The sequence below is a fragment of the Berghia stephanieae genome, chromosome 4, assembly GCF_034508935.2.
Source record: "Berghia stephanieae isolate SIO BIC M18660-M18661 chromosome 4, UCSD_Bste_1.3, whole genome shotgun sequence".
Lineage (NCBI taxonomy): Eukaryota > Metazoa > Mollusca > Gastropoda > Nudibranchia > Aeolidiidae > Berghia > Berghia stephanieae.
Genome location: NC_088363.1, coordinates 54,837,760 through 54,855,259, shown reverse-complemented (window position 1 = coordinate 54,855,259; position 17,500 = coordinate 54,837,760). Strand labels below are relative to the sequence as shown.

At 35.5% G+C, this 17,500-nt stretch overlaps 1 protein-coding gene and 1 long non-coding RNA gene across 2 annotated transcripts in view; both read right to left on the bottom strand.

Moving 5' to 3' along the window:
- Positions 1–17,500, bottom strand: part of LOC144972041 (uncharacterized) — a 509,884-nt gene that overhangs the window by 464,487 nt on the left and 27,897 nt on the right. The window lies entirely within an intron of this gene.
- LOC144972037 (6-phosphogluconate dehydrogenase, decarboxylating-like) overlaps positions 1–17,500 on the bottom strand; it is a 20,604-nt gene that overhangs the window by 45 nt on the left and 3,059 nt on the right. Inside the window, exons 2-11 of the mRNA XM_078913127.1 lie at positions 17,322–17,500; positions 14,685–14,750; positions 14,079–14,268; positions 12,469–12,599; positions 11,615–11,804; positions 6,490–6,620; positions 3,157–3,290; positions 2,899–2,998; positions 1,661–1,783; positions 1–93 (exon numbers count right to left, since the gene is read on the bottom strand). The exon at positions 1–93 is cut by the window's left edge and continues 45 nt beyond it; the exon at positions 17,322–17,500 is cut by the window's right edge and continues 1 nt beyond it. Of these exons, the coding sequence (XP_078769253.1) occupies positions 1–93; positions 1,661–1,783; positions 2,899–2,998; positions 3,157–3,290; positions 6,490–6,620; positions 11,615–11,804; positions 12,469–12,599; positions 14,079–14,268; positions 14,685–14,750; positions 17,322–17,500 (1,337 nt within the window). The remainder of the gene's footprint in view (positions 94–1,660; positions 1,784–2,898; positions 2,999–3,156; positions 3,291–6,489; positions 6,621–11,614; positions 11,805–12,468; positions 12,600–14,078; positions 14,269–14,684; positions 14,751–17,321) is intronic.

Sequence of the window (17,500 nt, the reverse complement as noted above, 5' to 3'; positions counted from 1 at the left end):
GCTACTTCCTTTCCCTGTCCAGTCTGTATGAACAAAAACTCCAGGGTTGTTCAATAACTCATAGGAATGACCGCCGAAGTAATCCCTCTGTGCCTGGAGATAAGGGAAATACAATAAGTGAGCATCAGTTACACTTATCGGGAATCACAATTCTAGTTTAGTGAGCCAGGTTTTTTAGATTTATTCTTGCCATTGAAACTATAACAAAATACTTGTAAAAAAATAGCCAAAAATATAATCATGAAGATATATTGTTATGCTTTCGGATATACTGTGTGTGCGACATCGACAGGGGTACTCAGTTTGAGATTACGAAAAAGATAAGATAAGAGAGACCAGTCTGGTAATATCACCATTTTACATTTACAATCTGACATTAAACTCAACAACTACTGTTATAAGGTTTTGATAACAAAACTCACAATGGCATCAAAGGGAGCGATCTATATTCATGTTTTCGTCCAACCGAGTCATCAATCACGTGATTTGTTGCTGTCCAACGATTGGACATTTCTGAAGAAATGTAAACACGCTGCTTTGTTTATGAAAGTTGTAAACATACCCATGTGTCAAGCTGAACACAATGACCAATCGTAATGTTGATAGTTCAAAATCTATGAACACTTTTCACTATGTAGGTCCGTATGCAGGAAATGAACCGCGAACAGTGTATGTTTTAAGGTTTTTTTTTTAATGGGTTAAAAATATTCCAAGAAGCAAAGAAGTGATTAGAACTACAATTTCACCGCTTCAAAAAGTAATGAACAGAGAAATATTCGTCACGTCCTTTCTCTATTGAGATTTAGGAATATAAATATAAACAAAAAGAAGCGTTCGCCTGATTACAAAGGAGTGTCAAATTGAGCGGAATTAAAAAGCGCATACAAATGGGTGCGAATAAAAAAAAACCCATTAGGACAAGATAATATAATATTGCAAGTGCCATAAACTCATATTTGCTGGTTTTTAAAAAATAGCGTTATGTATTGATGTTTTCATTGTTTTTCGTTGTTGGCTGAAGAAGGGTTTTGTGCCTGAAACGTTCCATGTTTGGTATTTTTTGTTGTTGAAGCTGTTATATTCATTTTTTGTTTATTACTTTTTACAGTGTACACCTTTTAGCAGCTTGATATCGATTTCACAGCTTAAAGGCTTCTAAACACTTAATGGACGGCACGTAAGAAGATAAGGTCCAGAACAATACATATAAGCAGTCATACTGCATCAATGGGGTTATTTCCGACATTTGTCAACATGCTCAGCCCTTGTGATACCACTAAATAAGACATGCTACATATTGCAAGTGTCGTATACAAGCAAACAAATATAAATAAAAGTTAGCAACAAATCAAACAAAAACTTGCCTTCTTTATATCCAAAACCAAAACAAAAAAAAAAAAAAAACAACAAAAAAACAACAACAAACAAACAAACAAACAAACAAACAAAAAAAAAGAAACAAAATAAAACAACAACAAAACAAACAAAACAAAACAAAAAAAAAAAAAAAAAAAAAACCCCAGAAAAAAACCCAAATACAAATTTTAAAAAACAATAACATTTTAAAAAACTATCTAGTGAAAAGAAAAAATAATAAATAAAAAGAAAAGAAAAGAAAATACACGAAAACAAACAAACAAACAAATGTCTCCTAAGTTACCTGTATCAAATTCGCGGGGAGTTTTGCATGTCTATATCCATCGTAGAATGTAAGAGCCGTACTGATAGCAGGGATCGGAACACCGAGCAGTGAGCAGGTAGCGACAACCCTCCTCCAGGAATTCTGGGGAAACGGACGGGGAAATAAAGAAACAAACTACACGATATCTTTTCTTCCAGTATTATGCTATAGAACTTTAGAAATGAATAGTTCTGGCGTACTCTGAAATAAAATATTTAAAAAAAAAAAAAAGACCACCCTTTTAAGAAAAAAAAAGAAAGAAAAGAACAAACAAAAAAACCCAACAAAAACAAAACAAAACAAACAAACAACTCGTACTCGTTTTACACCTGAGTACGATGAGAGAATGTGAGTAAAGAGTCTTTTCCGAGGACTCAACTATGCGCCGAGCGATTTTCGAACCCAGGACCTTCCGATCCGAAAGCGAGTGTCATACCACAAGACCACCTAGTCGCACAAAGGAGAGGCCTATAGAAAGTGAGCAGCGATTTGTATTCAATTGTTCAGCCCAATGAGATCAATGGATTCAACAGTCTGATGTCACGATTACCAGCAACGGCGACCATCGTAGTTCTAAACAAAGAAAATCGGTACTTTTCATTTTTCATGCTGGCTAGAACTTTTCATATGTCTTGTGATCAGAATGTATAAAAGTCAAAACATTATCAGATTTATAATAATTTTTTCCCCTCTGGATACGCTTTTATGCTCGTCGGAGAAATATTTCATAAGGGCGTCCGCCATTGTTCGGATAGTTTAGAGCCAGTTACTAAGTTACCATGCGTCATTACGAGGGAAGTGACGACTGTTGAAGTGTATTTTAAAGCATTGTCAGGCTAGGCCCTATCAAATATCAACTGAGTTACGAGGGCTTCTTAATCAAATATTGTAAACTTTCAAACTTTATCTATCAGTTTACACTGGGGTGCGAGGTGGCTGAATGTTTAAGGCATAGCACTGTGACCCGAAAGGTGCCGGGTTCGAGCTCGCTTCAGGCACTTTCGCTTTTTTCCTTGGGCAAGATCAATTATCTCAAATTTGCTCACTTTGACAACAGATGTTTGTTTGATTGATTTTCTACGCTCCTGTCCTCTCGGCGACAGCAACTTAGAATGCCGCGCGGAAGGAAGAGGGTAATTAAAAATTAATTTTAAAACATACAATGTTTCTAACCCATGTTTTGCTGTTCTGCTCGACACACCAAAAACCTTTCTTACCTGGCACTTTTTGAGTTCCAATTCGAAAGAGTCGTCAAGGAATAAGCAGGTGAGATCCGGATTTTTTCTGAAAGCCTTTTTCACTTTATCGAGGAACGGGCTGCAGAAAAATAAAAGAAAGGAACGTATAAATATATTAAATAAGTAAATAAATAAGTAAATAAATAAATAAATATTTGACTAATGGACCCTCTTCTACTTTACACCCCCCCCCCTTTCCCCCAAATAGAAATAAATGGGAGACGCCTCATTCTTTACCTTTCGATGACACAACCGCCCCTCCACATAACCGCGATGGAGCCATAGTCGAGGTTCCATCCGTACTCTTTGCTTGTTGCTTTCATCAACATGAACCCTTGGCTGTACAGGATAATCTTTGATGCGTAGAGGGCCTGTTCAGGATAAACAACGGGTTATATCAGCTATTTTATAATTTCACCCTTAAACAGTGCTGCCTTACGCTGAACCACCTTCCACCCCAACCCCCACCACTAAATTCTTGATATTTTGGCCGAAAAACTCGGTCCTCAAATATCATTCGATTAAATTAACCCTCATCTCGTCCAAAAAAAACAAAGAAAAAAAAACAAACAAACAAACAAAAACAAAAAAAAAAAAAAAAAAAAAAAAAAAAAAACAAAAAAACAAAAAAAAAAAACAAAACAAAACAAAACAAAAACAGAATTTTTAAAAAGAACAAAAAAAAAAAAAAAAAAAAAAAACGATCACGAAAGTTTTCAAGCAAGTCTCATGTTTGAGAATTTTTGACAAGATGAAAATTATTTGAATCAATCGATATTTGATGGACGAGTTTTATGTCCAAAGTTTAAACAATGTGGTTCTTTTCGGATTGAGACAGAGAAGCCCAATTCATATCGCATCGCTATAACAGTTCCCAGGTGAAAACAGCTAGGCCTGTAGTTAATTGCAAATAATATACGGAAACATTATTGATTGATCTGATTAGAACGAACTGGAACATGTTAAAGAAGCATGGGCTCAATTAACTGAATCCAATCCAATTAAATGCAATTACAATTCTTTCAATTGAGACCAAAAACTAGAGGTGCCTAAATGAGCCAATAAAATGGAGAGAAAGATAAAGGGAGTAAATGTGACTCATATATAGGGGAACAACACAAAACAAACGACGTTTCGGCCTTTGGCCTATTTCAAGTAAACACGCTATTATATATATATATATATATATATATATAATATATATAATATATATATATATATATATATATATATATATATATATTATATTGTCATAATAGTTGAAATAGGTAAAATATATACATACACATTTTTACCTACATTGTTTCAACTATTATGACAATCTAATATATATATATATATATATATATATATATATATATATATATATATATATATATATATATATATATCGTTTTTACTCGAAAAAGGCCCAAGGCCGAAATGTCATTTGTTTTGTGTTGTTCCCTTATATATGAGTCACATTTACTCCCTTTATCTTTCTCTCCAATTTAAAAATCGAGCTATATTCTTTGCTTTCAACGTTCATAAGTCTACTTTGAATAGACGAATGAAGCTTTGACAAAACCGAGTTTTTCCATTCGGTCACTTTGTTTTAGGTTTCAAAACTTAATACACACGTGGGTTGCTGAAATATAAATTACCCTGACTATGAGGAAATCGTTCGACTTTCATGAACATTTAATGAAAAGGTTATTGCCTATTCATAACATTACAGGAGAATATTGGAAACTTCTGATATCTATTCATTTTTTACGTTACTGCGCTCCAATTCAAACAAACAATGGACCTTTTTCAAACGAAAACTAGAGAGCAAATGAAACAGGCGAGAAAACGCCGTTGTGAAATTCTCATTTTTTAAACTACAGAAAGTATTTTTAACAGATTTATGACAGTTGATCAAACATGGTTCTGTCAATATGACCCAAAGATGAAATATCAGTCAAAGCAATAGAAAACCCATAAATAACCCCACCCCCACCCCCTACCCAAAGAAAAAAAAGAAGAGCCCCTCTGGGTAAAGGTCATGCTCACTGTTGGTTGGAACATGGGGCCGTTTTCATGAAAGTTACTAGGTTACGACATAGCGTTGACAAGATAGCTATTTTTAGATGAGAGAACTTCGATTCGGAAGGAACATAAGTTAAGAATGGCATGCAAAAAGTGTCCTGTCGCTATTGACACTGGCTTAAAAAACCTAGATAAGATAAGTGCAGATCGTCGAAAGTACACATTTTTGATTGCAAAAAGTAAAAAATAAATACTGAATCTAATTGACTCGTGAGTTGCGATTGAAGGGAGACTAGAAATCGAAGGATTTGCGTCAAAGAACAACCAAAAGAAAATGATTAGAAGGTGAAGTAGAGACAAAAGTTAATCTGCTGGCTTTGTAACTGACTGAAATAATGTGATTCATCAGAACACACTTTCTTTTTTGTTTGTTTGTTTGTTTGGGTTTTGATTCATCATGACAAAAGTAATTTAAAATATAAAAAGAACGAAATATTTTCTATACCGGATGTGTTGTTAATTATTCCCTCTTTTGAAATGTTTGGCGTTGACAGGATGAAGGCGGGTATCTTACATGCGATCATGTACTAGAGACCAGGATTTTACCAGCAAAAAACAGCAGAATTTGTCACCGTCCTTACAACGCCCTCTTCGAGGCAAGAGACTAGCTAGTCCGAGTCTAGAAAACGTTCATGAAATGCGATTGCTTCGCTTAGGCTTAAGACTAGTATGTCATTTACTAGACTAGTAAATAACTAAATCTAGTCCTCGTTCATGAAAACTGGCCCTGAAAGGTATGTGTGACTATTTTCCAAAAGAACAAACAATGACCGGGAAATACGGCTCACAAGATCTCTTGAATAAATTGATGCATGAGCTGACTCAAAACATCAAGGGAATCTTTGAATGGAATTCTGCTTTTGCAGGCAACACGCCGTCTATATGCCCTAGTGTCAACATCAGCAGCAGATATTATGGGTTTGAATTTTACCTCATCCTTCATATTCACTCAATTTCGCGCCCTCAGAATTTTTGTATGATCCTTATATTGACGAAAGACCTCAAAGTAAAGCGTTTTAAAGAAGAAATTGAAGTGTCAACACAATGTGTTATAATAGGTATAGAGCGACGTGCACACATTTGCAGGTCTGGAAACCAAACGCATTATGGGTCTGATTTAAAATTGTTGCAATCGACACTATTTTGCGTTACTTTGAGATCGAGTACTTTCATTACATTAATGGGCCCATTTAGGATTATCAGTCAGATTGTCTAATTTATGCCAATGTCTTTTTTGTTTGTTTTGTTTTTGTTTTTGGTAACAAAAAAAAAAAAAAAAAAAAAACAAACACAACAAGCCTGTCGTGGTGGTTGTTGAGTTTCATATCGTAATGAAGAAATGGTGACTTTTATAATTACCCATCTAAAGATGTTTATGGTTTAAGTAAATCATTTTTTGACAAGTTAAGGATTATCTTGCTTCATCGAGTTTTTAAAACAAATCATTTCTGAATAGGACTCTTTCTTATCTTGTTAATGAATGGCTAAAAAGGACGTAACCTTTTTCAGATCATTCAAAAACTGTTTCTTGTTTCCAGAGTACACTGTGTTTTCTGGACCGGCGAGGAGCTCACTGGCCTTGACGCGTTCATCTTTTAACGCAGACAAAAATCTAGCAAACACTGCCTCACCTGTAGAGCCAAGATAGAAATCATCATCATCATCATCATCATCATCATCATCATCATCATCATCATCATCATCATCATCATAATGTTTAATTGATAAAGAACTCGACTCATTCTCACAAGCAAATAGATCAAATCAAGACGCTTTTTAAAAATCTGGCTTTTCTGTCTGTCTACATAGCAGTGATAAGGTAGCTGGGTACATTACATCTGACAGAAATATTTTGCTATAGATTATGGGCCTATCTTTTTAGTGGGAAGCTCAGTGTAACAAAACAAAAACAAACAAACAAACAAACAAATAAACAAACAAACAAAAACAAAAAACGAATTATGGGCCTCATGACTCGGAAGGACTGATACTACTCCTGTAACATAACGGGGATACGAGGCAAGAGCATCGATATATAATAAAAATCTATGTTAATCAAACTACCTACTACTTGCATGGAAATCATAATTCCCTATTCAGGTCAGAAATGTCATGTGGTCCCATAGATATGAATATAACTGGATGGCCAACGAAGAGGAATTTCCCGTGGGTCGATCAGCTGTTATTATTGTGTCATACCGGAAGTAGCTCTTTTCGTTTGATAAATAGGAAGGGATGTCAATACACTCTTCTTCTCGATTCAAAATTAATCTATTTTTCAACAGATAGAGCAGTAAAGTTAGGTGCCCCAAACGTAAACAAAGGTCGAGAAGCACGTGGCAAACCACATGTTCCTGTCTTGACAGCTCACGTTCCAATGTAAATAATAGAAAAAAATAACCTTTAAAATTTGGCTGTTAGGTGGCAAAAGAAACACATATTCATAAATACTCGATCATGCATCAAATAATGTCTAGATATGGATATTTTATGGAACAAAAGGTAAAATTTTCTAAAATTTATCAAAAGTTACAGTCTATCTATTTTTAGACCAGAGCAAATTATTGCGCTGGTGTGAACAAAACGAGAATTATTCGGAGCCTGATTTTCATAATAATTTAGCCTTATATTATTATTTCTGCAACTGTCAGATTTTATGTAAACATATTTTCAATACTGAAAGTGTATTGCCTACAACTCAAACTACAAAATTGGGAGACCTATATTGTGCGTAAATTATTCCGGTCCCTAACGGAAATCACTAGCAACTTGTTATTGTTTACGTTTGGGGCACCTAACTTTACTGCTCTATATTTCGCACGGAGTTATTGACTTATATCTACAAAGGCTAGCACTATTCAGTATCTGATACTGAATAGTGGTTTTGCACTATTCAGTATCTGATACTGAATAGTGGTTTTGCTCTATTCAGTATCAGATACTGAATAGCGGTTTTGCACTATTCAGTATCTGATACTGAATAGTGGTTTTGTACTATTCAGTATCTGACACTGAATAGTGGTTTTGCATTATAATACGGTGGGTTTTTTTTTCCGAAACCTGACAAAGTTATGGAAGAGGGCAGCTGTGGGAGTGAATATGGGACTCAGAGAAGTGTACACCAGTGGGGAGTGAACCTGGGACTGGGTTTCGGCGGGTTTCCAAATAAAAAGCAATTACTTTTTTACGAAACACGACGGCACCTGGCAAAATCCGACAAAGTTATGAGAGGTAGGCAGCAGCGTGTGTGTGTGTGTGTGTGTGTGTGTGTGTGTGTGTGTGTGTGTGTAGGGGGGGGGGGCGGGGGCGGAGAGGATGAACCTGAGATTCAGGGAATAATAATAATAATATAATAATAATAATAATAATAATAATAATAATAATAATAATAATAATAATAATAATAATAATAATAATAATAATAGATCTTTATTGTCCATAAATATGGCAATTTGTCATTTAGTTACACTTGTAACCCATAGATACTCTCACCGTACTCATGTGTAAAATAATTACATGGCCGTTAACAGCATTGTCTCTATCGGGAAAGTGTAATATGAGTCCCATATTCACTCCCACAGCTGCCCTCTTCCCATAACTTTGTCAGGTTTCGGAAAAAAAACACCGTATTATAGTGCAAAACCACTATTCAGTGTCAGATACTGAATAGTGCTAGCCTATGGGAAGTGTACACCAGTGGGGTGTGAACCTGGGACTCTGGGTTTTGTAAAAAAGCAATAACAATATGGGGGGGGGGGGGGGGGGGATTACATTTTTACGAAACCCGACAATATGCGGCAAAGTTGTGGAAAGTAGGCAAAGCGTGGTGAGTGAACCTGGGACTCCATGAAGTGTACACCAGTGGAGAGTGAACCTGAGACTATGGTTTTCGGCGGGCTTCAGCTAGTTTCATATAAAAGCAATTAATTTTTTACGAAACCCGACGAAAACTGGCAATATCCGAGAAAGTTATGGGTAGTAGGCAACAGTGCTGGTGAGTGAAACTGATATTCGGGGAAGTGTACACTAGTGGGGAGTGAACCTGGGACTGGGTTTCGGCGGGTTTTGAAAAAAAAGCAATTACTTTTTGTTTACAAAATGCACCAAATCCCAAAAAAAATGGGGCAAAGTTATGGAAAGTAGGCAAATAATGGGGAGTGAACCTGAGACTAAGGGAAGTGTACACCAGTAGGGAGTGAACCTGAGACTATGGTTTTCGGCGAGTTTCAGCGAGTTTCACATAAAAGCAATTAATTTTTTACGAAACCAGGCAATATCCGACAAAGTTGTGGGAAGTAGGCAACAGTGGGGAGTGAACCTGAGACTCAGGGAAGTGTACACCAGTGGGGAGTGAACCTGAGACTATGGTTTTCGACGGGTTTCAGGTAGTTTCATATAAAAGCAATTACTTTTTTACGAAACCCGGCAATATCAGACAAAGTTGTGGGAAGTAGGCAACAGTGGGGAGTGAACCTGAGACTCAGGGAAGTGTACACCAGTGGGGAGTGAACCTGAGACTATGGTTTTTGGTGGTTTTCAGCGAGTTTCATATAAAAGCAATTACTTTTTTACAAAACCCACCGAAAAACCATAGACTTAGGTTTACTCCCCAATAGTCTACACTTCCCTGAGTCTCGGGTTCACTCCCCCACTGTTGCCTACTTTCTTTCCATAACTTTGTGGGATATTGTCGGGTTTCATAAAAAAGTAATTGCTTTTTTTTACGAAACCCAGTCCCAGGTTCACTCCCCAATGGTGTACACTTCCCTGAGTCCCAGGTTCACTCCCCACTGCTACCTACTTCCCATAACTTTGTCGGGGTTCGGCGTGTTTTGGCAGGTTTCGTAAAAAAAGAAACCCCCCTAAAAATACCACCTGTATTCAGAAAATAGATGTCAATTGTAGTCTAATATTCAGTATATCTATTTAAATTATTATTATTATTATTATTATTATTATTATTATTATTATTATATTATTATTATTATTATTATATTATTATTATTATTATTATTATTATTATTATTATTATTATTATTTTATATTATTATTATTATTATTATTATTATTATTATTATTATTTTTTATTATTATTATTATTATTATTATTATTATTATTATTATTAATATTATTATTATATTATTATTATTATTATTATTATTATTATTATTATTATTATTATTATTATTATTATTATTATTATTATTATTATTATTATTATCATTACTTATTATTATTATTATTATTATTATTATTATTATTATTATTATTATTATTATTATTATTATGTATTATTATTATCACGTAAATTTTAATATAATACGGCAATTAATTCACGGAAGTACATCGCTCAATTAATAATGGCAGAAAGTCTGGCCACATATTTATAATGAATCGGGTTTGTCTTAGATGACCAAACAAACAAACAAACAAACAAACAAACAAACAAACAACAACAACAACAACAACAACAACAAATGAGACAAACAAAAAATAAGCAAGATTTTAAAAAATAATAAACAATAGAAGAGCACATCAATGAAAAACAACAACGAGATTATAACACATAGAAGATATTCGTAATAAATCGATAACTGATTAAATTACTCGAACTACTTGATTAAAAAAAAATAATAATCATAATAATGATGATGATGACGATTACAACAACAACAATAATAATAGTAAGTAAGTAGAAATAATAATAATAATAATAATAATAATAATAATAATAATAATAATAATAATAATAATAATAATAATAATAATAATAATAATAATAATAATAATAATAATAATAATAAAAGAACAATAGTATAATATCAACATTAAAGCATATTACAAGCAAATAAAATTATTAAAACAAAAGTTTAAAAAACATCAATAGACAGAAGGAATTTTTAAAATATTGGGGGAAAAAAAAAAAGTTATCCCTGCCGGGATTTGATCTCTCGAACCTTAAGCTCAGAGTCAAACAGCTTATATCCACCAAGCCATGGTGTCGCTGAACATTTAGTGACATTTAATCATGTCTATTTAGATATTTAAAAATGTATTTGAATGCCACTCTTACTTTGATATTTTGAACTATGTTAATTGCACCATAGCAGAAATTAAAAAAATTACGATCAAAATATTTTTACAACTTTGAATCGGGCTGTCAGTTACTGCACGTGTTCAATCCGGAAGTAGGTCAGCAGTTCAACCGAGATTGTCGTACTTTTCACTCTCTCTATAAAAAAGAGTTCCTTGTGGATACTGAATAGTGGCAAAGCACTATTCAGTATCAGATACTGAATAACCACTTCCATCTACAAAACCATCATGCGTCATACATGTTGCAACATTCAAGATGCGAATGATAGCAGTCGCCGTTTCCATAGATAAGATTTCACGAGAGAAGTGATAATTATTATTTCTAGTTAAAATATCAGTATTGCTGCTATATCGTATCTTATTGATATAAAAAAATTTCTGATATCGCCTAACACACAAGGCAGCAGCTTCTAATGGTGCTCACACTACCATGTTATGACGATCGACCCAATCAGCAAATTCTTCACCGCATTCGTGCACCGTCGCAAACCCACACCGGGGGGGGGGGGGGGGGGGGGGAAAACTTACTAATCATAGTGATAGGCATTCCCTGTTCCAAAGCAGACATGGCTGTCCATTTTCCGGTCCCCTTCTGTCCCGCCGAGTCCTGGATCTTCTCGACCAAGGCAGTCCCATCCACGTCATTGTACTCCATTATGTCCATGGTGATGTCCAGCAGGTACGAATTAAGTTCGGATTTACCCCATTCTCTGAATATCTGCAGTAAAACGTGAAATATGCGAGATATCATTGCAAATCGACATTATGTTGGATTTAACCAGTTTGCTATCGTATCGGACTCTGGAAAGATGTAATATTAAAAAATTTGTCCAGAAAACTCGTCCTTTAAATAGAGATCGATTTAAATGGCCACAATCTTGCCAAGATGAGGGTCATTTAAATCGATCGATATTCGAAGGACGAGTGTTCTGGCCAAAATTTATGGACATGTCTAAGTTCCTGGCCGTTCTCTCCAACCTCTGGATCCAATTTAGAGTCCAAACCAATACCTACTTCAATACCACAACGATGAGCAGAGGTAAATACGATATTTTGTAAAAACAAAATTATCTCCGAACTTTAAAAACTTAATTTCTTATAAAATTGATCTGAAAAATGGGGTGAAATATGTAATCTAGGGTGTGATGTTTATGATTTATGAGATGTACAAGTCTCGCCCTTATTAATCGGCTTATGAAATCTAAAAACAGAAAGATTAAACAACATCCACGGCAGCACAACACAAACAACAACAACAACAACAGCAATAACAACAACAATAACAACAATAACAGCAGCAAAAACAAAAATAACAGCACAAACAACAACAACAACAATAACACCATCAATAACAACAACCCAAATCTATGAACACTACTCACAGATGCCATGTCCTGATTGGTCAATGACAACGCCTCTTTCATCACGTGGTATACCTCACTAATCAGCTGCATGTCTCCATATTCTATTCCATTATGCACCGTCTTCACGTAATGGCCAGCCCCTCCATGAGCTAGCTGAGGGAGGAGCCGATACAATTCAATTAAATTCAAATAAAGTTTTATTTTAAGCAATTGCCAATAATGAAATATACATTTACATTCCAATCAATACAGTTAAAATAAAACAATTAACCAAAGGAAACTACCAAAAATAATTAAATAGATAAGGATATGTATATATATATATATATATATATATATATTATATTATATATATATTATATATATATATATATGTGTGTGTGTGTGTGTGTGTGTGTGTATAAATTATTATTGTTTTTTAAAAAAATGATTATGCCTTTTGCGCCACGATATCATAAGATATCGTCGCCTAGGCATTCCACGAAGGAATATAGATAACTCATCAAACAAGATGTCTGATGTCAACAGGAATCACTCATGTTGTCCAAGTGAGCAAATTGGGGGTAAATAATCTTGCTCAAGGAAAAAAACGAAAGTGCCTGAAGCGGGGCTCGAACCCGGGTCATCCGGATCACAGTGCAATGTCTTAACCACTCGGAATTTCGCCCCCATATATATATAAACAGAAAAAAAAATTGTCAATGAAATTTGAAGGAAATGCTTTTTATGGCCATATTGTCCAGGTGCCTATCGTCATCTCAACCTCCAGACCTAATTTAAGTAACTCATTTATATTACAAGAATACCAATTGAAAAACGTGCGGAGTTTAACATTGTTAAGTATTGATAAAAATGGGTTATTCCCCTTCTCATCTTAATAACTTACTTTCACATGACGACTTCAAGCTCAACTTTCAAAACTTGCTAGATCTAAATCATTTTTTATGAAATGTAGTTTATAAAGTGAAACTCAATCAAAACACACTAAGTTATTGAGAAAGTATGAGTTTAAAACTTACAGGATCAACTTGACTGTTGTAATTACTGTTATGCACATAGGTTACACCAAAGGTAGTGAGAGGAATAAATAACGGGTCACTGGAGGCATGAATTAAAAAAAAAAACAAACATGTGTATCTTATGATCTCAGACCCGAGGAGTCAAGAATCTAAAACGATAGAGCGTTGGGCTGCCGTGGCACAGATTACGACAAAATTTGTAAACTTTTCAATTGACTTTATATGTCAATAGCAAACATCCTTTCTTTATTGTGGATTGCAACACATTTCATTGGCAAAGGTGAACAAACTGTTTTAAAAAGTTGAGACACGTGATAAACCTAAGTTACCTCCCCTTTTAAAGCTGAGCACACAGTTGATAAATATGACTATGGAAAAACATATTGACCATTAAATCTCTCTACAATGATACAATTATAAGGAGGAGGAGGAGGAAGAGGAGGAGAAGAAGGAAGGACAGGAGGAGAAGATTTTTTTTTAAATAGTAGGGGGGAGAGGAGAAGAAAAAACAAGGAATAGGAAGAAGAGGGAGAGGAGGAAGAGGAGGGGAAAGAGGAGGCAGAGATATTGATAATGATGGTCATGATGATGATGAATAAGAAAAACGACTTACCCACTCACAACACGGTTCACCTCCGGCTGTAGCGCATATTGTTTGGAAAATATCCTTGACAAACGGCCAGGCCTCGATGGCCCCTCCAGGGGTGAAAGATGGCCCATGGCGGGCCCCGTGGTCTCCCCCACAAACACCCATGCCTATGAAGAGAAGGTTCTTCGACAGGATGTAGTCACAACGACGCTGAAAAGAAAATTCACCAGTTAAATAAACGTTTTCATTGTTCCTGTCCATCATCATAATCATCATCATCATCATCATCATCATCATCATCATCATCATCATCATCATCATCATCATCATCATCATCATCATCATCGTCGTTGTCGTCGTCGTCATCATCATCATCATCATTATTATCATCAACATCATCATCATCATCATCATCATCATCACCATCATCATCATCATCATCATCATTATCCAATTCCTCCTACTACTCCAGCTACTCCTCCTCCTCCTCCTGCTCTTTCTCCTTCTCCTCCTCCTCACCACCACCACCACCATCATCATCATTACGCTCAACCACCACCACCGCCGCCACCCAAACCACTACAACCACCACCATGCTTTCAGAAATGAATTACGAGTATACTCACAGAGGAATCGGCATGAAAAGAATTTCCCGCATCGATGATAATGTCCCCTTCGTGCAGAACGCAAATCTGAAATTGTCATAAATTAACCAGTTAACTGCCTTGCCCTGGAAAAAAACCCCACTCGTATTTTAACATCCAGAAAATTCGTCCTTCAAATATCGATCGATTTAAATGATCCTCGCATTGGCAAAACTCTCAAACCTGAGACTTCTCGAAGTTCCAGGTTTGAGAGGTTTTTTTTTGTGTTGCCAAGATGAGAGTCATTTATTAATCGATCGATATTTGAAGGACGAGTTTTCTGCCGTGCTCTAGAAATACTCGTATCTTGAGTATTTCCAGAGCACGTCAGTTAACTGGTTAGACAAATTATAGGATTCAATAGTCTGATGTCACGCCCAGCAACGAGCAGCTTGGTTCTAAACATGCTGACTGGATCTTTTTCACGTGTCATGTGATCAGAATGTATAAAGGTCAAAACATGATCAGATTTATAATGTTTTTCTCCTCTGGACACACTTTTGTGCTCGTTGGAGAAGTATTTCATAAGGTCGTCCGCATTGTTGCGATAGTTTAGAACCAGTTGCTGAGTATGCGTCATTACGATGGAAGTGACGTCACGACTGTTGAAGGCTATTGGCTTCAAGAGAATAATGAATACTGTATGTGATATAAAAAGTCATCACCAAGGGTGCGCTATGGAATAGGGAACAACAGTTTGAAGTCAAAATTTTGATTCCAATTACCGGAGGACCGGATACCCTTACCTTGTGCAACTGATCTTCTGGTTTCCGAGTGATGGCATATCATTTTCTAGTCTAATTAAATACTGTTCGTCGATAAAGATTATCCATCTTCGCTCGTTTACGCCAAGTAATCCTATGAATCTGATACAACCTGTTACTAAAATAGTTATGCCATCTTATGATTCAATATGTAGCCTATAATGTTTATTCATTGTCTGCGGTACTGGCCACACACTTCCTATGAATTTTGAACCGGAAGAGAGGAGTTGTGACGTCATGCTTCTCTACTCTGTTTAACGATGTTTAATTTATTCCACTGACTGACTATCGCATCTTAACAATATCCATGACTGTATGTAACATTTACTAATCATTTAATTATTAGTTATGTAAAATGTAAAGCTATGAGTAAATGGGACTCTCAGCTCGCTAATAATCAGATAACAGCAAAGCTCGTCATGTGAACAGAGATGTTATTCCGCCCCTCTCATTGGAAAACCCTATCATTTCTTAGTAAATACGACAGCCCTTACAGAGAGAACGTCAACATAGCATTGCGCAAGCGTCTCTCTGATCAACTGAGGAAATCTATCGTTTGGTTAATGAAATATCACTTTAAAAATGTTATTATATACATAGATTTTATAAAATAACAATATAACCAATAAACTTATTTTGATGAAATGTTCACAGTGCACTAGTGATGCACCAGTTAAATCGTTTCTCAGCGATCTTTTTGTCTGAGTCCGAGTTACCGAACCGAGAAAGCAGTGATTTCAAGGCTGGTTAATCTTGGGTCCATTCCTTATTGTTTTTCATTCTTTGCTGTGAACTTTTCATCAAAATAAGTTTATTGGTTATATTTTTATTTATAAAAGTATGTATCTAGGCTATATCATAACATTTTGAAAAGTGATTTCTCAAATATAATTAGTGATATCTAATTAACCAAACGATATATTACTTCCTCAGTTGACAAGAGAGACGCATGCGCAATGCTATGTTGACGTTCTCTCGTTGAATAATGATTTAAACGCGTTGAATACATATTTTTTCAACGATTGCAGAATGTTTTCGCACATTGAATGGATATAAAACTAGATAGACCTAGGTGTAAAAGACAGCTGATGGGTAATTAAAAATAATCTTTTGGTGCGCATGAATACAAATCCAACGTTTTTAGTTTTGGGTCAATTGTCATTCAAGCAGAAGGAGATAGATACAAATTTTGGCGTAGAAGAAACTTACTCGTTATACTTTTATCGTGCAATAACACATACTCGTAAGCTCGTTGTGTTATTGGAAACGATAAAAATAACTCGCTTAATAAATACAAAAAGATGAAAGAGTCGTATTTTAAGCCAGTGGTATATAACAGCAATGTCATCCGTGATAGGATGGGTGTCCACTGCTAATTTTGGCTTGGAATTAATTCTTTAAGTAAAGCTTTTACAAATTATCCCACTCGACCCAGCAATGATTGAGAACCTGATAATAAATTCCCTAGGCCCAAGAAGGGGCAATCTTTAGCTGTCTTCTGGGACCTCTTTCCTTTCCTCATCTCTCGCCACCTCAATTGGATTCAATAGTCTGATGTCACGTCGCCCGGCAACGGCGGCCATCGTGGTTCTAAACAAAGAAAATCTGTACTTTTTACTCTTCATGCTGGCTAGAACTTTTCATATGTCTTGTGATCAGAATGTGTAAAAGTCAAAACATGATCAGATTTATAATGGGTTTTTTTTCCCTCTGGATACGCTTTTATGCTCGTCGGAGAAATATTTCATAAGGGCGTCCGCCATTGTTCCGATAGTTTAGAGCCAGTTACTAAGTTACCATGCGTCATTACGAGGGAAATGACGTTACGACTGTTGAAGCGTATTTTATTACTCACCAACTTTTCAATGAAATCATCGACAGCCTCCCCAGCTTTGATCAGCAGCATGATTTTCCGTGGTGTTTTCAGCTTGGAGACCATATCATTGATGGAATTTGCACCGATGACGTCAGTGTCACGTGCCTCATTACGGAGGAATTGGTGAACTTTTGAAACCGTCCTATTATAAGCAATAA